This window comes from Rhinolophus sinicus, linkage group LG16, assembly GCF_036562045.2.
Source record: "Rhinolophus sinicus isolate RSC01 linkage group LG16, ASM3656204v1, whole genome shotgun sequence".
Classification (NCBI taxonomy): domain Eukaryota; kingdom Metazoa; phylum Chordata; class Mammalia; order Chiroptera; family Rhinolophidae; genus Rhinolophus; species Rhinolophus sinicus.
Window position 1 is genome coordinate 15246802 of NC_133765.1, and position 23638 is coordinate 15270439.

The following is a 23638-nucleotide window of genomic DNA, read 5'->3' on the forward strand; positions in this document are numbered from 1 at the left end:
CTAAAACAGAACAGGATGCTCTGCAAAAAGGAATAGGGGTATCTCAAAGAACAGTAACTATGTCTTGGAAATTTAAAACATGATTGCTGAAATTCAAAAGAGCAGCAGTCGTGCCTGGCCTGGAGGACCATAGGGAGCCCTTCGAATTCCCGGGGGAAAACCCCCTCTGAGCTGGTTCTCTTGCTAGCCTGACGTCCAACGAGCCTGAGGTCAGAGCAAGAATCTCTCAGACCTGTGAGGGGTCTCACTATCTATTCCCACATGCAAACCACTCCAAAACGTCATGGCTAAAACAGTTTAACCCAGGTCGTGGCAACTTGGCCACCCTGTGAGGCCATTCTCCGAGGATCTCGCTGGGCTTCTGGGTGGGATAACAGAAGCCTCTCTCCCCGTGACCTCACTTACTATATACAGCAAGGCCTCCCCCACAGCAGAGGGTCCTCAGAGCAGCAAGAGAGGGCAAGGCCCAACACACAAGCATTCAAGCCTCGATGGCCAACATGTTATTAAAAATCCATTGGCTCAAGTAATGCCCCAGGCTAGCCCAGAGTCCAGGGTGTAGAGAGGGACTCCATCTGTTCATCCGTTGATGTGAAGTGGGCAGAGTCACGTTGCAGAGGGGCAATAACACACAGAGGAGGGATTTGTGGCCATTTCTGCTGCTCACAGATGCAAGTTTCCTCTGATCCACATCACTGAGGTCCTTACCTGAAGACACATTTCCATCGAACAAGGGAGGGAACAAAGAAAGAGGTCATGGAAACAGACTCCACGAGCAGTGGCCGGGGTGGGGGAATGAGGTGTGGAATGAGGGGGGGTACACAGTCAGCATGATGGAATCTTGGAAAGAAGGGTGGAGAAACAAACCAGGGACCTGACTCTGGTACGCAAACCAGTACGCACTCCTGGACGCATACTCTGCAGTCATTAAAAAGGCCTCTGAAGCAGTGAAGGACGAGCTGGAATCCAAGGCCATCACTTAACAACAGTGTGGCCTTGGGCAAGTGACTGTCTTCATGCCTCAGTTTCCCCACCTATAAGGAGAGGATAACGATTGTCCTTACAGGACCATTAATGTTCAGTAAATTATTTTTAAATAAATACATAAATAGTAAATAAAACAAACAAACCCTGGAGATGTGTTAGGTAAAAAAAGCCAGGCTGGGGGATGATGTCTTCTGTGTGGAGAAGGGAGTGAAGTCAGATGCTCAGCTGAGCAGAATGGGGAGGGAGGATCACACTGAACACTTTGTTTGTTGTTTGAGTTTGTTGTAACCATTTGTCTGAACTATGTGTCTTACATTTTAAGAAAATAACTGGGGCAGCAGGTTAGCTCAGTTGGTTAGAGCGCAGCGGTGCTCTTCACAACAAGGTTGCCGGTTCGATCCCCGCATGGGCCACTGGGAGCTGCACCCTCCACAACTAGGTTGAAACAACTACTTGACTTGGGTCTTGGAAAAACACACTTAAAATACATAAAAGTTTAAAAGAAAAGAAAAGAAAATAGTTAAGGCAGGTGCAATGCGGAAGACGCAGAGGGGGTGACCAGATGAGGGTACTTCAGGAAAAGAGACATGTGGGGAGGGGCCCCACAAGCCACCGCCCCTGCCCATTGTGACCTCCCTGGTTGTGCCCAGGCCTTTGTGACAGGCACCCCTGAATTGGACTTGTGAGCCATGACACCTGGAGTTCCTTCAGTAAGAGGGTGGCAGGTTGGGCCAGGCCAGAGCCTAGACCTGGGGTCAGGAAGGGGTCACAGGGAACTATGGAGGGACCAAAAACCCTGGGACCCTGTGGCCACTCCCACCCCCAGTGCCCCCAACCCTCAACTTCGAGTGGCCGTGGAGGATGCCTAGACCCACCCTGCCAAGGATTTGTAAGGTGGCCCTGCCTGGTACCTCTCAACTCCACTCACTCAATGGAGTCAGCCAGGGCTTTCCCAGCCCCGGGAACAGGAGGCAGGGGGCCCAGGGTAGGCAGTGAGGTACGTGAGAGCTTTATGACAAGTGAAGAGAGAGAGATGCTGCGACAGAGACCGAGAGATCCAGCAGGGGTGAGACAAATACAGATGGAGGCAGGGCTGGCGTGGGGCTGGCCCCTGCACTCAGGAAGAGAGCAGGGGCCAGCCAGGCAGGGGGGAGCCTCCAGCTCAGGGCCCAGACCCTGCCCATGCCCGTCCCTGCCACCGGTGACAGGGAGCCCGGCCTCGCCCAGGGCAGCCCCCTCCCAGCTCCAGAGTGCTCCCTTGGGGCCTGAAGAACAGTCCTTCCTCCAGCTGGAACAGGAGAACCAGAATCTGGTGAGTGAGGCACCCACCACCAAGGCTGCAGGGCTGGCCGCAGGCTCTGTGCCCGTCTGTGCAATGGGCTTGCAGCTGTTCCTGGACCTCCCAAACACCCTGCCTTTCTCCTCTAACCTGAAGCCCCTGCCCCAGCCCTGGCTGCCTGTTTCCTGCCCAAGAAGCAGCTGTGACAGGCAGTCCCTTCTCTCTGTCACCCACCCCCAGAAAAGGCAGAACCAGGACCTGCGGGAGCAGCTGGGTGCCCTTCTGGGGCCAGGGCAGCAGTTCCTGCCTCTGTGCCCAGAGCACTCAAGCTGCACAGCCCTGGCCTGGGTAAGTGCAGGGCAGCAGCAGGACCTTGCTTGGGTGGCTGTCAGGAGTGACCCTGTGACTACATGCACCACAACCCCCACTCCTGCTCCCAAGAAGTCCATGACCACAGATGGTGTCCATGACCTTGAGGCTGACCCAGGGGCTTTTCTGCAGCCCCCTGAGCAGGCTGGTACCCAGCCCCTGGAGGACAGGGCATCTTTGCAGCTGCTGCGACGGGAGCTGTGCCGGGGGGAGGAGTCCTTTGTGCAGCAGTCCCAGGTGGGCACCCAGAGCTGGGCTGGTGCAGCTGTCCCAGGTAGGTGGAGAGGAAGGAGCTGACCACCCGCTGGCTCTACCCATGCCCACACTCTGCCCCTCCCCCAGAACGAGCTGCAGCGGATCCGATTATCTTTTGAGAGGAAGAAGATGGCCATTACTGAGGTGCCCACCTGGCTAGGGTGGGAGGGGCTCTGGGGGACCCACGTGGTGGGGTACATCCTCCGGGCATGACCCAGCCTCTCCCTCGCCAGGTGTGGGATGGCGTGGCCGAGGTACACATGGCCCTAAACAACCAGGCTTCCGGGCTCCGGGTAGGTCCCCAAAAGGTGATACCCAGAGGATGAAGGAGGCAGGAACTGGGTGGGGTTAGGGAGGTGAGTGGCAGGGGAGTGTGGCAGGGCAGTCAGAGGTAGAGGACCCTTTACTGTCTCTGCCCCTCAGAACCTCAAGAAGGACATCCGGGGCGTGTTGGACCAGATGGAGGACATTCAGCTGGAAATTCTGGGGTGATGTGGGGGAGCGGGGATGGGGAGGGGCCTGGCTGAGCTGGGATGGGGCAGGTGTCCTGGTCAGGATGGGGTGGATAAATCCTTAATTCCTCCCCGTTCGACAGCACCCGGCCAGGGATCCTGCCGGGCTGGGGCAGGGAGCACACATGGCCCTGACTCTGTAACCACCCCCCCACGCCCCCCCAGGGATCGTGCCCACTGCCGCACCCAGACCAGGAAGGAGCAGCAGACAGCATGCACAGCAGTAAGCCCCCCACCCCTCTCCCAGTCTCCCACCCTGGAGGCCCTACTCAGGGAGGGGAGAGGTGGGCTTCAGGAAGGAGGCCCCAGGGTGGGAGCCCCACCAAGAGCCAGGTGACCAGAGTCATCCAGGAGACAAGATTGCAGGTGCCTGTCCTGGGCAGGGGAAGCAGGAATGTGCAATGCAGGGACCCCTGCCCTGGGGCAGGTGCTGACCCAACCACCCCCCTTCCCCTCACAGAAGGCGAAGCCCCAGCTGGAATGTTCCGAAGGCCTCAAAGGCCAGCTCTGGTAGGTGGCTGTGTGAGCTTGTGGGCAGAGCTCAGTCCCCTGGGACCATCCCGAGGGCACCCCTGCCCCCTGACCGCCACCGCCCGCAGGCTGCTGGCCCTGAGGCTGCTGCTGGGTGCTGTGCTGGCCTGCACTGCCGCCTACGTGTACGTGGTGGACCCTGCGCCCTTCGAGGGGCTGGTGCCGCCCCTGCTGAGCCGTGCTGCCGTCTGGAAGCTCCGGGCCCTGCTGGGCCCATTCCTGCGCCTCGAGGTGGACGACTTCCTGCCCTTCTAGGCGGGAGGCCCAGCGGCCCCAGCGAGGAGGAAGCCAGGCGGCCAGCGCGGCCCCAGGTGCCCAGCGGCCGTGCCGGCCCTTATCCACAGCACTGCCGAGCACCTTTTCTGCCAGGAGCCACGGAGAAGGGTGGAGGCGGGGTCTGTCCTGAGGGCTGGGCCTGCAGCTGGACATATAGTGGTGACACACACTGCATGTGAGCTTGTTTCCATGGAAATGGGGGCAGGAGGCTCTGCTGCATCCTGAGGCTGACTTCTCAGTGGGGGTCCCTCAGGGTGGCACCCCTACCTCGGCCCTCATGCCCCATCTGCCAGCTGGACGGCAGCCCCTCCACAGGAAGCTCCCAACCTGCCCTGGCCACCAGGAGGGCTCTGAGCAGAGGATGTCGGAGGAGAGTCTCCACTGATAGTGAGGAATGGGGATTCTCATGCCTCTTCCCTCATCAGGGGTCAGCTTCTCAGACTGAATCTGCTGACCCTCTGACCTCATACCCCTCACATAACCCTCCATCCCTGTCTGGAAGACTACAACTGCTCCCCACGCCCACCTGGCCACCACCCACCCGGTCCTCCCCCCAGCCCACAACCCACTCCTCTCCTCTCTCCAACCCTGGGTCTCTGTCCAGTCCAGTCTCCTGGCACTGCCCTAAGGCTCAGAGGACAGGGGGCCCACGTTGGTGGACAGAGCCGCGGAGGTAAACACCAAAAATTTTATTTAGGGCATTAAATTGGGGCAAGGAAAACCTTTTAGAACATAGAGAGTAGCTTTGTGGCTTGTTCATCCCCAAGTGGGAGAACTAGAGCTAGCTGCTGCTCAGGCAGGAAAGGGCTGGCCTGGGCCCTGCCCTGCCCCGGGGGTGGCCAGGCCCCACTGGCTGGGGACTGCAGGGCTGTGGGCAGCAGGGCCGGAGCTCCCCAAGCAGACATCTCAGTGTGAAGGAGTGAAGACTGCCCAGGCAGGGCCTAGGCAGAGCCGGCTAGCTGCGCTAGGCGGCCAGGTCTCTTTCCACCCTGGCAGGACTTGAAGGGCTCAGCAGGCTGGCAACTCCAGGAGGTTAAGGCATCTGTTCATATGCTGGGTTCAGGGAGGGGGGAGTGCAGTGACCAGCAGAGGCAACCTGAGACCCCCACCCCAGCCCAACCACAGAGGCCTGGACTCCCTGGGGCAGAAGTGGCATCTAAAGTGCTTGGTCAGGCAGGGAGGTCAGGGTGATGATGGGACTCCTGGGGTGTTGAGCTCCCTGCAGCAGGTGGGGACTTCCTGAGGTGGGTAGGCACAGGGTCACAGGCCCCAGTGGGCTGGGAGTCAGTCCTGGTGTGGCTGGTAGAGAGGGGACCTCCAGCCCATACCCTAGGGGTCATAGCAGCCTGGCCTCCTGGACTGTCTTCCTGGGCAGGGTTGTCCCAGGACCCACAGATGCCTACTTGGTGTCCCGCTCGGGCCCCGAGAATCTAGGGAAAAGGCTGGAGGCGGCCAAGTGCAGGCGGCACACAGCACCTCGGGGGGACACCCCAGCAGCGGGGCTCCAGGGAACCCGCAATGGTGGGCGGTCCTCAGGAAGGCCAAGGTGGCACAGGTGCAGGCCGGGGGGCACCCTGGGCGGGCCACGCCGCCCCCATCCTCGGCTGCAAGTGCCGATCCGCCCCCTGTGGGCCGCAGCGTCGCATGAGAGAGAAGCAGAAAGGTGGAAGTCAGCATAGGGCATAGCTGCCCACTGCAGGCTCCAAGGCCCAGGGGCCAGCCCCCCAATCTCTGCCTAGCTGTCACAGCCCCGAAAAGCTGTGTATTCCCGATGCCTCCAACCCCACATTTAATAGGTGGTAGGGGGTGGTCCAGTAAATGCAGTTGCAGGCATGGCAACGGCCCCCACAGGGTCCCCAGCCAGCAGGTGGCCCTGTATGCACCCCCTACTCCATCTCCCCTAAGTTCCTGGATTCCCGGGGGTGCCCCTGGGGAAGCCGCAACCCCAGCCTTTCTCTAAATGCCCTGTTACTGCCAGGGATGACGCAGACCCAGGGGAGCCGCACATTTGTCAGCCAAAGACCCATGGGCCAGCCCCTGCCTCCCTGGCCTCCAACTCGGCTTAAGTCAGCAGAAATGCCCACAAGGAACGTCTGACCCCATGCTGCCAGCCACCACCTCTCCCAGAGCCTGACCAGCTCTGCCCCCCACCCTGGAGCCCCTGAGTTGCAGCAACAGCCCTGGCCTTGCTCAAGGAATGGATAGAAATGACTCTTTTTCTTTTTTTAATAAAATTATAGATATATAGATGTAGATATAAAAACATAAAACATACAACGCAAGCGGACGCTGCTGTGTGCTTACTCTCAGGTCCCTGGTGCCAGGCAGAACTCGGACCCCCTCCCCATGTGCTTCCCACGCAGGCGCCAAGGCTATGGCGGCCCCAGCTCTGATGCCTTGGGGTGGGGACTCTTATTTGGCAGGAAGGGACTCCTGGTCTAGAGCCCCTGTGGCAGCATCCAGCCTGTGCCTGCTCCCACCTGCCCCCATCACCTCCCACAAGAGCATAAAGCAGAGGTTAAGGCTTCAATGACAGCGAGTTTCCCGGCAGTGGGGCAGCGGGAGCCCGAGCTTTAACACATGGGACGTGGCATGGCAGCTCAGCGCAGACATGGGGACACTCCCACCAGCTAGGTGAGACGGGACACATGGAGCCAGGACCCCACCCACAGCTGGTGGTCTGTTCGTCTGTCTGTCCACCTGTCCGTCAGAACCCAGAGCAGTCCTGGAGCTGGGTGCCTGTGGGCCAGGGCGGGGTTCCCTGCAGAAGAATCGGCCTCGCCAAGCTACAAACTTCTAGCCGGTCCCTGAAAGGCAGCGGGTTAGGAGCAGCCGGGTAGGCCCTTGGTCCGAAGACAGCCAGGGGCCTAGGCCTCTCTGTCCATCTCTGGGCCACAGTGACCTGTCTGTAAGGGGCGTGGGTGGAGGCTAGCCTGGTGACAACCTCAAGTGCCACCTCAAGGCCCCAACTTATGGAAGCAGGGCCACCGAGACATCCTGTAGCCCGTGGCCCTTGGCCCGGCCATGCCCTGGTGAGCAAAGTGGATGGACAGGCGGAGGACAAGGGACAGACTTATGGAGGCTTGGTTCTCTTTCCTGCTGATGTATCCGTACCAGGCCTGGGCCTCCTCCCCAGCAGAGAAGTCAGAAGGGGGGCAGCTGCTGGGGGGTCCTGGTCCCCGAAGTGCCACAGTGGATGGGTGGCAGTCAGTCCTCACACCGAGATCTCGTACGTGGTCCCACCCACGCCGGACACCTTCTTAACGAGTGTGTGACGGGCAGGGCTGGTGGAGGGCCCCGGGGGGCCAGTGGCAGGCCCTAGGCGGGCCAGGCCCGGGGACTGTCCATTAAGCTTACTTGGGGGGGTCTTCAGCTGAGGGTGGTCCCTGCATCAAAACAAGCACATACATGCACACACACAGTGAACACGGGACCATGGCAGGACAGAGGCCAGCGGAGGCAACAGGACAAACGATACAGACGGAGCCCTGGGTAGCCCCTGCCTCTGAGCTCAAAAAGTCCCACTCAGAAAATGGTGCAGAACCTGCAGGGGGAGGGCTGTGCTGTCACAGGACAGAAAGACAGATGTCAGAATGGCTGTCATACACGCCCTCTCCCCCAGGTCCCTAGGTCCCAACCATTGGAATAGACCACAAGCACAGGGAGGCCAGGTGGATACCAACCAGCCAAGCCCCTGGTCCTGCCCCACCTTGGTGCCCTAAGCTGGGGAGCCCAGTGGAAATGTGTGGCCCCTCCCCTGCTCTGTTAGAAAAAAGAGGGGTCACCTTCCTGCCCCACAGACTGCCCAGCAATGACCTCACTGCCCAAACAGTCATGAAGGCAAGAGCCTCTCCCTCCTTCAGCTGCCTCCCTGCCTCTCTGTGCAGCTGCCACCCTGACCAAGCCTTCACTCAATGCGGCTGGAGTGAAGCCCTGATGATGCTACTGCATCTAGCATGGGATCCACACACAGGTGCTTGGTTCTTGTACTTGGACCTGACCTGCCAGGTAAGTTAGCCTGGCATCCTCAGTTACCCACCTACTAGGGGGACCTGGGACCAGCCTGCCCCTCCAGTCCCAGTTTCCCCATCTCTAAGCAGGGAAGCCTCTGCTTCCAGGAGCTGTGTGTCCCACCCAGGGCAACACACTGTGCTCTGGGGTAATGTCCCCCAGACTCAGCCTCCTGGACAGGGACCATCTCCTGAGGAAAAAGCCCTGGGGTCCCCCACTCATGGGTCTGCGCTGGCCAGGGGAGAATGTGGGGCATTGGGCTCAAGATGCAAATCCTCCCGCACTCTGGGACGTGCCAGGGCATCCTGGGAGCTGGGCAACCCTCCAAGTGCCAGAAGCCTCCAAGGCAGGGGAGGCCCATCCCACAGGTGGCCACCGGCCTCCTGGACAACCCACATGTGCTCAGCCAAGAGGCCCCCCACAGGAGGCTGGACACCTGCCCCATGTGGGGAAGCCTGCAGCATCCCCAGCACCCACCTCTGCACGGCCAGTGAGGGCGGTGGTTCCGGGAGGTCCGTGTGGATGAAGGCGACGGCTTTGGGGCCCATGAAGGTGGGTGAGCGGGGAGTGCTGGGGGGCGAGGGTGGGCCCTGGCGCAGGGGAGACCTCTGCGAGCCACTGCCTGGCCGGGGCCCTGGGGCATTGTTGTTGGCCAGGTCGGCCTGCAGGGAGGAGGAGGAGGTCCGAGGCGCCCGACTAATAGCGCTAGACAGCGAAGACAGCGATGTCTGCAGTGCAGGGTTGCGGGCGCCTCTGAAGCTGGGGCCAGCCACCAGGTCGTCTCTGGAGCCATAGTGCAGCGCAGGGCCGCGGGGAGCCTCGGACAGCACGCTGGCCTGCTGCAGGCTGTAGGAGCTGGGTGCGTCGTAGACGCCTGAGTCGCCAAAGAGCGAATCGGCCTGAGAGCGCAGCAGCCGCTCACGTTCCTCCCTATCCTTGCGTTCCTGGATGGAGGCCATGATGGTCCTGGACAGGTTGTCATAGCGCACGGGAGAGGGCTCCCTCGGCCGGGGGCCCAGCACGGGGCTGAAGCTCCGGGGTGGGGGCCGTGGGGGGTCGCCCACAGCCCCAGGGTGCAGGTAGGGCGAGCGATAGCTGGCCATGCCAGCCGAGGGATGGGCTGGGCACGCGTGGCCACTGGGCGAGCCGGGGTTAAGTAGGCTATCATAAGACAAGCTGCCATTGCGGTTGGGCAGCGCATGAGGGGCAAAGATGCTGTGATGGGGCGTTGGGGGCCCACCCTCAGAGCGCAGGGACTGCAGGGCTATATGGTCCCCGCCCCGCCGGCTTGCAGCCTTGAGGCTCAGGGAGCGCAAGGCCCCCGAGAAGGTGTCGGAGGCGCTGAGGGGTGGGGACGGCGGGTAGGCTGTGTGCAGGCCACCAGGTGTGTAGTCAGGAAGGTCCAGGTTGGGCTCAGACGTGAAGTCGAGGCTGTGGATGCTGTCCTCCCCCAGCGCCAGGGAGTCAGGTCCTGGAACCTACGGGGAGAGAGGGTACACATCTACCACTGCCCACCCACCACGCCCTGCCCAGCCACCAGGTATTGTGCACACATGGAGGCTACTATCCTGGTGACATCAAGGTAGTGACAGATGCAAGTGACAAGCTGTCCCCAGAAGTTCTCTGTCCCCTGACCACACCACCCGGTCCTCGCCCACCACAGCAGGAAGTGGGGGCAGAGTGGAGCAGGGCAATGGCCCCAGGCGGTGTCTCCCTAGGGGACGGTGTGCGTTCCTGGAGGGTTGGGGACATGGGGGCAGCCTCAGGAGCGGACCTTGAGGAGATGTAATCACCACACAGTGACCAGGGCCCTCTCCCAGGCTCCCCACCTCTGAGGGTCAGGGTGCTGTGAGGCCACAGCTGGCTGCTGTAGACCCCTAGGGCAGTGTCCTTGGAGCCCACCCAGCCTAGGAAGCAGCCACAGTGACATGGAGGAGGGGTCTCTTTGATTTTCTGTGATTTGAGGCATATAGGCTTGGGCTTGGGAAAAGAGCCTGGGGAACCTCAAAACCCAGAGGGGGTGTGGGTTGGGACAAATGTGGCCTCAGGGCACTTGGCCAACACCAGACCATTCGTGGGATCCAGGACAATCCCAGGAAGGTGACCCAGCCCAGGGCACCTAAAGCCCCACCCCCACACCCCCACCCCGAGGAAGGGCCACTGCACACTGGCCAGGGAGGCCCAGACTCACTGCCCAGATCAGTGGGCCTCGAAAGGCAGGGCGAGGCAGGACATTGGTTCTGTGGGGTGGGATAGGGGCTGGTTTTGGTGTGTTGGTCCAGCCACAGGCGGGCCTCTCAGGTGGCTGTGAAGGAGGGCAGGCAGCCCGGGCATGCTCGGGGAATTCCGGGGAATTCCTCAGGCTGTCCAGGGCTGCCGACTGCTCCACAGTGAGCATGGAGTGCTATACAACTCGGGGAAATAAATGTGCTTTCTAAAACAATCTCAGATTCTTTTGAAGCCTTCCCGTGGGCCTTACAGAGTGACTAATGGTGGAATTCCAGGCATCCTGGCACATACTGCTCCTGGGGGTAGCCGCCTACTGGGCCAGCAGGCAGGCCAGCCAAGGCACGGGGTGCCAGAACTGCCTGTGCCAGGCCCTCCCTGGACACCCTGCCCTGCTCCCCTCCACCGCTCCCAGCTGGGATCCCTGTACATTGGGGTCCCAGGAAGGGCCTCCTGGGGGGTGAGGCCTCTGGGGTAGGGTCTCCAGGGCAGGGACCCCGGGCAGGGCCAGGCTTCCTCACCTGCTCGCCTGGCCCGCAGAAGGGTGCCTTGGGACCCATGGGAAAGGTGGGCCGGAACTTATACATGGCGGGTGTCGGGGGGCTGGTCCTCTGTGCCGACAGGGTGCTCTCTGGGGGAGATTGACCATGGTCAGGATGGGGTCAGTCCGTGCCCCTCCCCATTTGGCCAGCCCCACCTCACCAGCACTGCCTGGGCGTGGGGTCTGCCGGTCACCGCTGAATGTGACAGCCTCGGCCTTGGGGGGCAGTGGTGGCCCCAGGTCCAGTGGCTTCTCATCAAGCCGGTCCAGGCTGCCCTTGGACTGGGAGGGGGCATGGTCAGTGGTGGGTAGGGTGTAGGTTGGGGGGGGCTTAACTGGAGACTCTTTCCCAGGACCCTGGGAACTGAACCCTTCCCCAGAATCCACCCAATTCCTCCCCCTCCCCTTCTTCTAGGCCCCTCTAACCTAGCTATTTCCCGGCCCCAAGGGTCTGACCCCCACCCCATTCCCTACCCACCCTAGGGTCCCCACCTTGCTGTGGCCCAGGCTGGCCTTCAGCCCGTTGTCACTAAGCTTGACCTTGAGTGGTGCAGCTCGCTCCAGGAGCTCAGGCCGAAAAAAGGGAGGCTTCAGACGAGCAGCAAGTGGCAGCCTGGGTGGTTCTACCACATACCTGTGCCGGGGTAAGAGGGGTCAGTGGCCAGGGCAACCCAGCCTAAACACACACCAAGGGCAGGACCGGCCCCACCTGCCAAGGACAGAGTGGACCAGGCTTAGGGTCAGCAGCTGCCCACCCCAAACCCAGCAGAGGCCCCGTGACACCACCACCCCCCGGGCCTCACCGGGGAGCCAGGGGGCTGCACAGCACATGTTCCACGTTCCCATAGCAGCCTCGGGTGAAGGGGTTCACACCCCCGCGGAACTTCCCTGTCACCTGTGGACACGGGACCCCTGAGCCAGCCTGGCTACCCAGGGTCCAGGCCAAGGTGGGTAGAGGGACAGGTGGGGACAGCTGGGGTTCCTCATGGGTTGGGCAGAGTGAGCAGGTGAGCAGAGAGGTGCCCCCCACCCAGGTCACCCCCGGGCCCTGCAGGAAGCTGTGGAATTTCTGGGCCCTCACTGGTGGCCGCAGTGGCATGGCCCCACACCCCAAGCCCCACTGGGGTATCCAGGGCCAGAGCCTCCCCCACCACAGCTGCGTAGGCCACCTGCAGCCTTGTTCCAACACCCACCCACCCTGTGCAGCCCTGGCCCTCTCAGCATCGGGGAACCCCCATCCTCATCAGTGTGGCCCTACCCAGGGTCTGCACCTGCTCATTGGTAGTGCGCCCCCGAGTGACCAGTACCACGTGGAAGCCGGTGAGGCCGATGACAGGGATGAAGAAGAGGCCAGCCACACACATGACAGCCATGCTGGCCCGTTAAGGCCAACGGCCGTGGGCGAAGACACGGAGCAGGTGCCTGCGGACAAACTACCCCCCCCCACCCAGGGAGGGCCACCCACCCTGTGGGGATTCGCAGGCAGCTGACCCACCCCTCTGAGCCTTGGTTTCCCCTGTGAATTGTGCCCCCGGCCCACACTGCCTTTGTGGTCGGGCCAAGGATACGTGATGGTGGTGTGGGCAGCTCCCAGCCCTTCTGCGTGGTTCAGCACGTAGACCAGGCCGAAGGCGACGACGCCCACCATGTGCGCACTGAGCGACAGCAGGAACAGGAAGAAGTAGCGGTAGTTGCGGCGCCCGATGCAGTTGTTGACCCAGGGGCAGTGGTGGTCGAAGTCCTGGGCAGGAGCAACGTGTCAGGATGTATGGCGGGCAGGGTGGAGGGAGCACACAAGGGGGAGGGGGCGGACGGAGTGGGGGCGGGGTGGTCACCTCTACACAGTTGTCACAGACGCTGCAGTGGGAGCAGCGCGGCGGGCGGTAGAAGTGGCAGGTGGCACACCACTTCATACGGACCTGGATGCCCCGTACATCCACATTCTTGTACAGCGGGGCCCGGAAGTCGTCTTCCTTATCCTCGTCCTCATCCGCTGTGGGCCAGGACCAAGGGGGAGGGGGCAGCAGGAGAGTGACTTCCTTGGCAGGACAGCCCCTCCCCGATCTCTGCCAGCCCACCCTCCAGGATCCCCGCCCCCAGGACTCTCCCGGGTCAGCCACTCACACTCTAGCAAATGTGAGCAGATGACCTGCCCCCGCATAGGGCCCTACCTCGGGGGAAGATGCCGGGGTCCATGAAGGTGGCCATGCTGAAGTTGGCCAGGACAAAGAGGAAGATGATGCCATTGTAGACGGGAACGGCTGGGGACACAGCTCGTGTCAACCACGGGCACCTGTGTTGTACAGCAGGGCAGAGCTGGGTCTGGGGGTACAGCGGGTGGGGAAGGGGGACTCGGGGGCAGAGGAATTAGTCATGTCCATGCGTGTGCAGGGCTTCAAGGCCATGGAGCAGCGCTCAGCATGGCAGTCAGCAAAGCCACTCCTGCCTTGGGCCTTCTGGGAGACCCCCCATCCATTAGCCCACTGCTCCTTTGCTCAACCAACCATCAGGGGCTGTGCGTGTTGTCCATAGTGAGCGGACTCCATGTGCCAACTCTGACCCTTGCAGGCCCCCAGGTGGCTGTTAGGAATTCAACTCACAGTTGAGGAAACTGAGGCTCAGAGAGGCCCATAGGCCTGGGGTGGCACCATTTCGGAGGGGTGGCCTGAGCCCACCCACGTCCTCCCATCCTACCTGGCATCTTTCCTGGGCTCCCCTGCTTTAGGGGGGCAGACTGTAGGCAGGAGCCCGGGAGGGAAATGAGCCGTTCTGCCCATGTGCCATGACGGACAGAGGCCAGTAACCTGCCAGGCAGCTCAGGCCACCTCCAGTCCTCACCCAGACCTGTCCCCAGCCCAGTGGGTCCCCCTCAGCAGGGAGATTCTGGGGCATGAGGAGCCCTAGTTCCCAGTTAGTAAATGCAGAGCAGGAGTCACCCCTGCTCTTCCCTGAAGGGCACGGTCTCAAGGCACACCCCCACCTAGGTAGCCCCTTATTTTCAGTTGGTCACCTTACTCTCCACATGACAGTGCAGAGCATTTGGAGACTCTAAAAAAGTATGGCGCCCTCACCCCTTCACCATTTCTCACTACCCCTCAGCATTTGGTTCCAAAGCTGCCCGCTCTTCCAGGAAGCCTTCCCAGACTCCTGGTACCCTGCAAGGGTCAGACACACCTCCCTGATGGGTGCTCTGCTATACAGAATGTCTTCCTCAGCCTTCTTGGGACCTGACCAGAGCCCCCTCTGTGGAGATCCACCAGTCCCTGGACACGTGGTCTGTGGCCCCCTGCCCCGACCCTGAGTCCATCCACTTGGCTCCCACAAAGCCCCTCTGGCCTCAGGCTCCCCATCTCCTCTATGGCTCCTGGCTATCATGACAAGCAGGGACATTCAGGGGGTTTGCTCCCCTCCCAGTACCAAGGCCCACAGTACTTGGAGTTCGGGGGGCGGTGGGGACCCCCCACAGTAGCCCTGACCATGAGGACAGGGTGTTGTGGTTGCCAGCAGGGTGAGCAGTGCCCACAGCCCTGCCCGCCACCCAGTACAGGCTGGCCACACTGGCGCACCCACGCCTGTCTTGGCCAGGAGCCAGCCCCACCACCCCAGCAACCACCTCCATGGCAGCAGAACTTCGCTATTTTTAGTGGAAGGCAAGAGGCTATTTAAAGATTCCCTTCCCACGGCAGCACACTTGGCACACGGAGCCCGAGTTACCCCTTCCTCTTCTCCAGGACCGCTATGGAGGTGGATGCACGGCCTAAGGACAGAGTTCCCTCTGCTGGGAGGGCCTTCCTCCACCACCCCTTTCCCAGGCAGCCTGGAATGCCCACCAGCAGATGCCTTCTACAGTCCGCATCCCTGGGGGCTGAAGCCTGGCATACAGACGGCACTCAATGAGTGTCTGTGGCCTCTGATCCAATCCCATTCAGCAAGGTGACAGTGGGCATGGTCTGTCCAGCGAGGCGGGGAGGGGGCACAGGTCCCAGGCATGCCCGGGACCCAGGCAGAGGTGGGACACCTCAGACCCCTGTCAGGTAGTGTGAGCCCCCTCCTCATGGCACCTTATGGGAAGGGGTGACCACATCATTTGTACAAAATAAAAATACAGGCTGCTTGTTTAAATAATACCAAGAATTTCAAGACAGTGACAGGAGAGCATTAAAGCAAATGCAGGCCCTCACACACCTGCACAGCTCGAGGGCCAGGGGAAAGTAAGAGGCCAAGGAGACCCGGGGTCCACTGCGGCCGGCTGAGGACAGGAGGGTGTGCAGACATGAGGCACAGCAAGCAGGTGGGCACTGAAGGCAGGAGGACACACGGGGGAGGCCGGAGTGTGGGCACTGCCCACCATTCTGTTCAGGTTTTGCTGGTGAATACACAGGGCCCGCTGCCCACCTGCCCTGCACAGTGGACCATACATTTCACCCTCCCAGCTGTGTAGGAGGGCACTTCTCTTCTGTCCTTCCCATTTCACAGACCAAGAGCAGATATCTGAGGGCTTGACACACACCCAAGGCCTTGGGGCGAGTCTGCGTCTGAGCTGGGGTTTGAACCATTACCCAGGCTAGCAGAGACTGAACCTCAAGGACAGCCCCCCATGCTGACCAGAGCTCCTGTTGGCCCGGGTGGCCTGTACTGCTTTGTTCTCCCTGAGCTTTGATGAACCCTCAGGGCACATGGGCTAGACATGGGTGAGATGCCTGAGTCTGGAGAGGTGGCAGCTGTGCGGCACTGGGGCCACGTAGGAAATCTGCACTCTGACAGATTTGCATTGACAACGCTTGCATTGAGGCGCTGGACTATACATACCTGGGCAGGGCAGGGCAGGGCCTTAGCTGATGTTGGCAGGCTCAGGAAGGGTGCAGGTCCTCCAATTGGGACCTGAGCCACTGCCCCCTCTGCCCACCATCTCCGATGCCCCAGGCTTGACTCAGACCCAGGATCAGATACTCTCACATATTCCTGTCCCCACATCGTCCCCCAGGTGGCCTTCACTACCAGGCCATGCCATAAGGGGGACTCAGGCCTGGGTCACGCCTAAGGAGGATGGCTCATCAGCCAATGCTGCCGAGGCCTGGAACTCAGCCACCTCGGGAAATGTGTGAGCTAAGGCGGGAAAGATGAAAGAGCCCATGCAGGCATGTGCACAGACACACACGTGTACCCACTTGCACATGCAGGGTCACATGCATGCACATGTGTGCACTGCACACACACAAACATGCTCCGAGACATACATGTGGATACATGTGTGCATGGTGCACAAGCATGTAGACACATGTGCATACATAATCACACACAAAAGGCACATGTGCACGGACACATGCAAACCTGTGCTGACATGTAAGACACACACATCTACAAACATTTGTGTGTGCTGATATGTACACTTTGGCACATGTGCATGAACATATATACACATGACTGTAAAGGTACACCTGCACAAACAGACGTATGGACATGTAAACACACACCAATGTGCAGACACGCCCCTCCCACTGACCCTAGCTCCATCCAACCTGGGCTCAGCTGCCTCGCACTGCCCTTCCTCTCCTCTGAGCGTCCCTCTGCTCCCTGCAGACTGGGCAAGCGTGAGGACATGTGAGGACATGCAAGCTCTGGGCAGGGCCTGGCAGGCAGCACTGCTCAGTCCACCTTGAGTCCATTCTAGACTCCAGGAGGGCCCCTCAGCCCACAGGAATGATACCCCACTTCCACCCAGGGAACGGTTCACTACAGGCTCAGCCCAGTGGGCAGAGATCGGCCACTCCCTGCTGGTTACAGCCACACTTCAGGTCAGGGCAGGCCTGGGGCAATGGCTTCACTGAGGCTCCTAGCCCTCCTCCCTGACCAGCCCGTCTCCTGAGTGTCAGGGACACATGCCAGTGCCATGGGTCTCACCCCTGTCAAGGCCCCGAGTCCCTCCTGGGAAGGCAGGGAGACACCTTCCCAAGAGGGACTCGGGGCCTTGGAGAGGTAGGGGGTTCTGCAGGGGCAGCATGTGCGCCACAGCCAAATATACAATGGAAAATTTTAACTCAGACGTTCTCATTTAAATCACGTTCTTCATTAACATTGTTTGTGTTCACGCACAGGGGCACATGGGACCGAGGGTCTGCGGCCACTCTGCTCTGATTAGGCCAGGCAGAGCCTCTGGCCACGTGCACCTACCCATCCAATCCCTATAGACATCTCAGCAGATGGAGAAACTGAGACTCAGGGAGCCAGGGTTACCCAGGCCACATGCAACAAGTCCTGGCAGGAGGCTCACACCACCGCCCGGTGTGGCCCCTGCCACAGTCTCCGTCTACCTAGGCCTGCCACGGGCTAGCCTGGTCCTGGGCCGGATCTCCCACTGTCCCAGGCTGGGCCTTGCTCCCTGACTGGGCCTCCAAGCATGGGAAGGGCTCAGGCCCATCCTAAAACCCAGCCCCAATATCCCAGAAATCAGTCCGCTGGACCCAGACAGAGACAAGGCAGCCGACCCAGCCCAGCCCCAGATGTTGGTATTCTGCCAAAAAGCCCAACACTCTGATGTTCACAGTCCCCATCCTTCTGCAAAGTGGCCCTGGGAGAGTAAGGGGCAGGGGACTCTTGGCTACTCCTCTCAGCACCTGACCCAGCTGGCACTGAGCCAGTGTGAAGGGCTTCTGGGACCCGGGGAGACACAGCACCAGGGACCCAGGAAGGCTAGAAGAGGAAGGCCACTGGGAATCTGCCCTGAGGTAAGCTCCCCATCCTCAGAGGGGGGATGCCCCCACCTCCCGGCATCTTTCCCACGTCCCAGATTCTCCTGGCAACATGTCTGAATGACCTGCTGGTCCCAGCCCCCTCGATGAGCTGGCCCAAGGAGGGGTCCTTGGTCCTCCAGGACCCCAGTTCCCTATCCTACATGACACGAGAAGCTACTGCCTGTGTGGACCTGCCCCAAAGGAGGCAACTCATGCTTATTAAGTGCAGAGAGGAGGCCTGGGGCCCCTCAGCATCCAGTGAAGTCCAAGAGCAAAGGGAGAGAAGACAGAATCCTATGGGCCCGAGGGTGGGGGGGAGGGCACAGGAGCAGCTGCTCCCTCCCAGCACACGTCTGAGTCTGCAGCAGGCTTGGGCCCAGAAACAGGGCAGAAGCGTGGGTACTGGGATGACGAGAAGCCAGTCCCAAGAAGGGGGCCGCCTGGACCCTTCCTTGCCCAGAATTGACACATTGTGCTGGTGTCGGTGGGCCTGGTCCGCCCAACAGAGACCCTTCTCAGGAACCCAGCTGCCAGGGCAGACGCAGACCAGGGTCTATTCGGCCCAGGGATTGTGGCCTCAGGGTTGGGCTGTAGAAGAACCCTGTCCTGGAGAATGAGCAAGACTCCCTCGACTAGATGGTCACTTCACCTGAACCCCAGCTAGTGACCCTAGGTCCCCATCCTGCCATACACAGGTGCGGTGTCCCAAGGAAACCCTGCACCTCCCAGCATTGATGTCCCTGAACCCAGACCCCCAGCTGTGATGACACAGGAAGGAAGAAGCCCTGACACTCAGCAGAGTGCAGTAGCCTGAGAGCCCACCACTTGGGGACAAGTCAAGTTCACAGGAGAGCAGAGTAAAGGCCCACTGAAATCACGGGAAGGGCTCACCTCACAACAAGCACGCAAGCAGGAGACAGGGGGGCCAGGTGAGCCTAGGAGGACAGGAGATGGGCAGGCTCTCTGAGGTGAGGTCGATTTCAATTTCTTTTTACGTTTTTCTTTCTGCATTTCACAAGTTCTCAACAGAGAACCTTTATCACTTTCAAAGTCAAGAGGAAAAATGTTGAATTGCACTTAGGGAGTGAGAAACTGAGACAGGCATGTGAAGGCCAAAACTCCCTCAAAACCCCCACACTGGCCCCAGAGCCAGGACTGGACTGGGCCTCACCTCTCCAGAAGACCCAGCAGGACATGTCCTCCCTCTTTCTGCACCTGCTGCCTGCCTGCCCCTCTCCTTTCTGCCCACAGCCAGCAGCATCTGAGTGACAAGAACACGCCTGCCCACCAAAGCCAGAAATAAGCCCATCCACACAGGCCTTTTTAAACACATTCTTGGCAGCCTGTGGCACCCACCCAGCCCTGGAGTCCAGGTAGGGGGCTCTGCTGCCTCCACAGACATCCAATGCAGACTCAGCATTCACAGGGCAGCCAACCTTGCTCTTGCTAATGTGAGAGGGTGTCAGGCTGGCCCCTGCCCACTCTGCTCCAGGCTCACTCACACTCAGGGGCTAACCCACCTCTGAACAGCCGTCCGTGAGGCCTCAGGTCCCCAGGAAGGTTTGACTGGTCATTGCTCTAGTAACCAGGGCTGTGTCAGCCTGAGTCTTGTGGAAAGGGGGTGGACACAGACCCACGAGGCTGAAGTCTGGAGCTTCCAATCCCTCCTGGTGCCAGAAGGAACCTTCGGGGGCCCCCATGACCATGGAGAGGGAGCTGTGTCACCAGCCTGCCACTCTGGTCTGTGAGCCAGCTTGTGTTTCAGGTGAGGAAGCTAAGGCTGCAAGAGCAGAGCCCTGCCTCCTTCCTGCCTCCAGGGTCCCAACACTGGCCATGGTCTGTGTCCCTGGGTGTGGCCTGGCCTGGGCCCTCCAGCTATGATCACTGGGTCTTCCTGAGGTCAAGGAAGGGTGGAGGGTAACTGCCAGGCCAGTGTCTCCCAGGGCTGTGGAGCAGGCACGTGGTAGACTGGCCAGGCCACACCTACGCAGAAACAACTTGGCTCTGACCTGGTCAGACAGCCGGGAGGGGACCCAAGAGCCGCCCTTGGCTCCTTGCGGGAGGGCTGGTGGCTCTGGACAGCCCACGTCCCCTCCTGCAGCCTGTGGGGAGGGGAGGGCTGCAGCCACACCCTGGGCAGCCACTGCACACACTCTCCTGTCCAGGCCCAGTGCCTCACACCCAGGGCCTGTCTGGCACACTCATTAGGTGTCTGCCAGGCACTAGTGTCCCAACACACAGGACTCATCACTCCCTGGTGCCCCAGGAAAAGCACACTCACAGCCTCAGCCCAAGGTGGGGGCTCACGTTGCCCACAGCCCTGGTGCCAGCCCTGCCCTGGCCAGCACTCTGGCCCTTGACCCCAATCCCGTCGGGCTGTACACTGTTCCTATACCTGGTCCCTGCCCCTTCTGGCCCGAATGTGGCCCTTGCGCCCCGGCGACGCGGTGGACTTACGTGAACACGAAGAACAGGGTGCTGGAGCCGACCAACAGCGCGGCGGCCGTGGCCACCGGGATGTACTTGGCGGGTTTGAGGCGCGTCCCGGGGCTGCGGGGCATCCTGGGTGCCGCGCCGCCGCATCCCTCCCCGGGGCCGGGCGGGCGGGGCCGACGGGGTCGGACCGGGGTCGGGCGGGGCGGGCTGGACGCGGCGCAGGACCGGCGGCGGCGGCGGCGGCGGCGGCGGCGGCGGCGGAGGAAATCCCACCCCACGGGCGGCGCGGCGGCGGCGGCGGTGGCGGCGGGCGCGCTGATGTCAGCGCGCCCCTTAAGGTAGACTAGGCGACGAGGGGGCGGGACAGGGGCGGGGCGGAGAGGGGGCGGGGCCAGGGATCCTCGATGACGCGCACGCCCCTCTCCTAGCGCTGAGTGCAGGAGCCTGCAGCCCCAAGACCCCAGACCCCGGCGCGCGACAGAGCAGGGCCGGCCTCCTGCGCAGCGCTCAGGACTCTCGGACGGCGGGCCTCTCCTCGCCTTGGTGCCCCAGCCCGGCGAGTGCCCGCGGCTCTCTGAAGCCACTCGGCCGTTGCACAACTGCAGGCCATGCCTCCCGGTGGACACAATAGAGGACCCCAGGCACCCTGTTCCCAGCCCGTAGGCCCTGATGCTAGGGCATGTCGGTCCCTTCCTGGGCCTGCTTGCACAGACCTTTCTCTAAACACCTCGGAACGTTTCCCTGGGGGCAGGCTAGTATTCCCTGTTCCATGCTATTCGGGATAGGGCCAGACCCCTCTCATCTGGAGTCTGCCACCCCCCACCCAGGCATTCAGGAGGGGGTGGAGCTTGTGACACTGCAGGGGCACCTTGGTTGTTTATCCCCTGTCCACCTAACGGCCCTCGGGGTGTTAGGTGGACTGAGCCCAGCTGGACTGAACCCAGGGTAAGGAGGGCAGGGAACGCGGATCCCTCCGCGTCCTGGCCCAAGCTGCAGGCTTGGGAGTGTGGGTGAGTAGGAGGCCCCGGGCCAGGCGAACCCCAGGGCCAGGCGAACCCCTCAGCCTATCGGGGGCAGGGTGGAACGAAGCGCAGGACACACTGCCCCTGCCTGGGATAGGCCTGTGGTGAGGCCCACCTCCGGCAGGAAATCTCCCCCGCGCGCGCCACCGCTTAAGGTGGACCAGCGGCCTAGTAGTGCTCTCGCTGGGTAGGCGGGACCAGCTGGACAGCTGGTGCAGAGTCTCTGGGAGATTGGGGCTTGGATCAGGCTCCGCAGCCTACCCAGTGAGGGCCAGCAAGTGGCTCGGTGCGGCCATGCGCGGTACAGCAGCCACCTCCTTTCGGTAAGGTTGTCACAGGCCCTGGGTCTCCTTGGTCTGGAAGCCCCTCCTTGCTCTTCTTAAAGCTCCAGAGGCTGCGGGTGAGCTATTTATTAAGGAATCTGTGATGGGGACCTGGCCACGGTGTTAATGCAGGTTGAGAGCAGATACGGTGATGGACTTTCTCCAACACTGTTGTAGCCTCTGGCCTGTGTGTGTGTGGGGGGTAGTCCCCCCTCCAGGAGGCTCAGCACGTGTGGGATGGGATAGCTCTGAAGTGGGGGGGTTCTGAGGCAGTGGAGAGACTTAGCATAAATGTGGGCAAAGAACAGATCCCACCTGGAGGAGAGCCCTCCTCCTGGCTGTGCAAGTTGCCATTGCCCTTGGGACAGGAGACCCTTCAGCCAAACTGGGCCCCACCAGCCCCTCACTCTTGCTCCTGCCCTTCTGCAGTCCCTTACTCGGAGACAACCCTGCCCCGTTCCGGTCACACAGCTTGAATGCAGGCCCACCCGTCAGGAGAGACTCCCCCACTGCACCCAGCCCCAGGGCCGTATTGTGTAGAGGTGCCAGGACGGCTGAGCTGTGGAGTGCCAAATGCTGGGCATGTCTCCTTGGTGAAGTCCCTGCAGAACGCCTGGACAGAGGGGAATCCCAGGTGGAATACACCCAGTGAGACCACAGCCCAGGCGTCTTCTCCCAAGGAGTTAAGATCCCAGGGAAAGGAAAGGAAAGCAGTTTCCCCAACCTGCAGGAATGGGAAGGTTGTATGTTATCATTTCTCTCCATCCCCAACACCTTCAGCTCCTCAATTCTGGCTTACCATCATTGCCTGTGCCACAGGGCGCTCACCGGAAAATAGACTGGCTGAGGGGATCAAAGGAATCCCCACTGGGTCCTTCCTTGTCCCAGTGGGGCCAACTATGGCACCTGCACGTATTCCTTTGCAGCATGTTCTGCAGTGTGAAGTCATTTGTAAATGCACCCAGACCAAGGACCACTCTGACCCCCGCCATACTGAGGGGCCTCCGCACTTGGAGACACATCTCCTTGCCTGAGAGGAAGTCAGCTTGGGGTTTTACATCAAATGGAAAGTTATCTTTTATTGGAGCCCAAAGCAAAGACAATGTGTGAAACATCCATTCTGTGCTCATACGAGTGTCTGACCACCCTTCCCTCAAGAATCAAGCCCCTGGGACCAGTCAGCCTCATGCATCCAACAGAGGCCCCACAGGGGAGCAATATCTGCCCTTTAAAGTGTCACAATTCCAATTCATCAAGACAGGCGAGGTGCACAAGTTTCAATGTCCCTCCTTGGGCGGGAAAGACCACTGTGCCAGAGCCAACTTCAAGAGCACCGCAAGAGACCTGTGCCCCAGGGCCTACAGCTGCCAGGACATAACAAAGCTGGCCAGTGAAGTCTTCAGTTTTAAGAGTGGCTTCCGTTAGAGGTGCATCCCTCAGAGGGAACAAGGACACAAGGTTTAAACTGGACAAAGATCACAAGACACCCAAGACCCACTTAGTAGACTTGGCCACACTGTAAAGCACCTCTGGTTAAGGTGTTAGTGGCAAACAGCCACAGGAGGCACATGTGTCCACTGCAGGTCAGCCTGAACTTGGTCCTCCCCTGCTAGAGGGTGGGGAGGCCACAGCTCCTCAGAGCCCTGGTGGACTCTCCGGGACACACGCCGTCACAGGTGGGACCATGTTTTCAAAAGCCTGCCTGCACACTTTTGAAAACCCTTCTCTCTTATTAGGATGAAGTCTACAGAGCATCCCATCTACAAGACAAAACCCCAAATGGCACTAACCCATTTGTACTCATCCTTTTATTTGAAGCTATTGCTCATGTCCACAATTTCACCCAGATGGAGACACCGGGAGTGAGTGGACAACGGGTTGGTTTTCTCCAGTGATGGCGGTGGGGCCAAGTTCTGCCTGAGCACTGCACCAGACTGAACATGGCGTGCTATAGGACTGACCTTTCCCAGACCCACCAAAGACAGCCTCGGCCAAAGCCTAGAGACCTGCTTGGCCTCCTTGAGCCAGAGCCAAGGAATCTGATGGTCTTCCTTGCTTTCTGCAAAACAAACAAAAAAATCCTACCTACCCCTGACCACAGGGCAAAAACACACAGGGTCTTTAGGAGGCAGAGCACAT

General features: G+C 60.6%; 2 protein-coding genes across 4 annotated transcripts; one reads left to right on the top strand and one right to left on the bottom strand.

Annotated features, from left to right (window-relative positions):
- Positions 1-401: 401 nt before the first annotated feature.
- On the top strand, positions 402-4889 carry CCDC188 (coiled-coil domain containing 188). Its single transcript, XM_074321891.1, has 8 exons — positions 402-2614; positions 2768-2872; positions 2978-3034; positions 3124-3183; positions 3314-3378; positions 3568-3625; positions 3863-3912; positions 4002-4889. The coding sequence occupies exons 1-8, from the start codon at positions 1766-1768 to the stop codon at positions 4186-4188; spliced, it is 1431 nt and encodes a 476-aa protein (XP_074177992.1). The 5' UTR covers positions 402-1765; the 3' UTR covers positions 4189-4889.
- On the bottom strand, positions 4884-20420 carry ZDHHC8 (zDHHC palmitoyltransferase 8). Of its 3 annotated transcripts, none has more exons than XM_019755920.2 (11): positions 20176-20418; positions 13159-13280; positions 12823-12980; positions 12556-12728; positions 12259-12361; positions 11791-11882; positions 11480-11621; positions 11149-11269; positions 10968-11077; positions 8698-9698; positions 4884-5834 (listed from the first exon to the last, which is right to left on the bottom strand). In XM_019755920.2, the coding sequence occupies exons 1-11, from the start codon at positions 20277-20279 to the stop codon at positions 5609-5611; spliced, it is 2352 nt and encodes a 783-aa protein (XP_019611479.2). In that variant the 5' UTR covers positions 20280-20418; the 3' UTR covers positions 4884-5608. The 3 variants fall into 3 exon arrangements, with proteins under 3 accessions (XP_019611479.2, XP_074177983.1, XP_019611480.2); XM_019755921.2 differs by lacking the exon at positions 4884-5834 and adding an exon at positions 6418-7595 and having other exon boundaries at positions 20176-20414; XM_074321882.1 differs by lacking the exon at positions 12259-12361 and having other exon boundaries at positions 12483-12728; positions 20176-20420.
- Positions 20421-23638: the final 3218 nt, after the last annotated feature.

Bases quoted from the DNA above. Each gene is read 5' to 3' on its own strand.
- CCDC188 (XM_074321891.1), top strand. From the start codon at position 1,766: ATGGAGGGACCAAAAACCCTGGGACCCTGTGGCCACTCCCACCCCCAG. The intron at 2,615-2,767 runs GTAAGTGCAGGG...GCTTTTCTGCAG, and splicing joins GCTGCACAGCCCTGGCCTGG to CCCCCTGAGCAGGCTGGTAC. The intron at 2,873-2,977 runs GTGGGCACCCAG...CCCCTCCCCCAG, and splicing joins CCTTTGTGCAGCAGTCCCAG to AACGAGCTGCAGCGGATCCG.
- ZDHHC8 (XM_019755920.2), bottom strand. From the start codon at position 20,279: ATGCCCCGCAGCCCCGGGACGCGCCTCAAACCCGCCAAGTACATCCCG. The intron at 13,281-20,175 runs GTAAGTCCACCG...TGTACAACACAG, and splicing joins ACCCTGTTCTTCGTGTTCAC to GTGCCCGTGGTTGACACGAG. The intron at 11,883-12,258 runs GTGCAGACCCTG...CCGTGTCCACAG, and splicing joins GGCGCACTACCAATGAGCAG to GTGACAGGGAAGTTCCGCGG.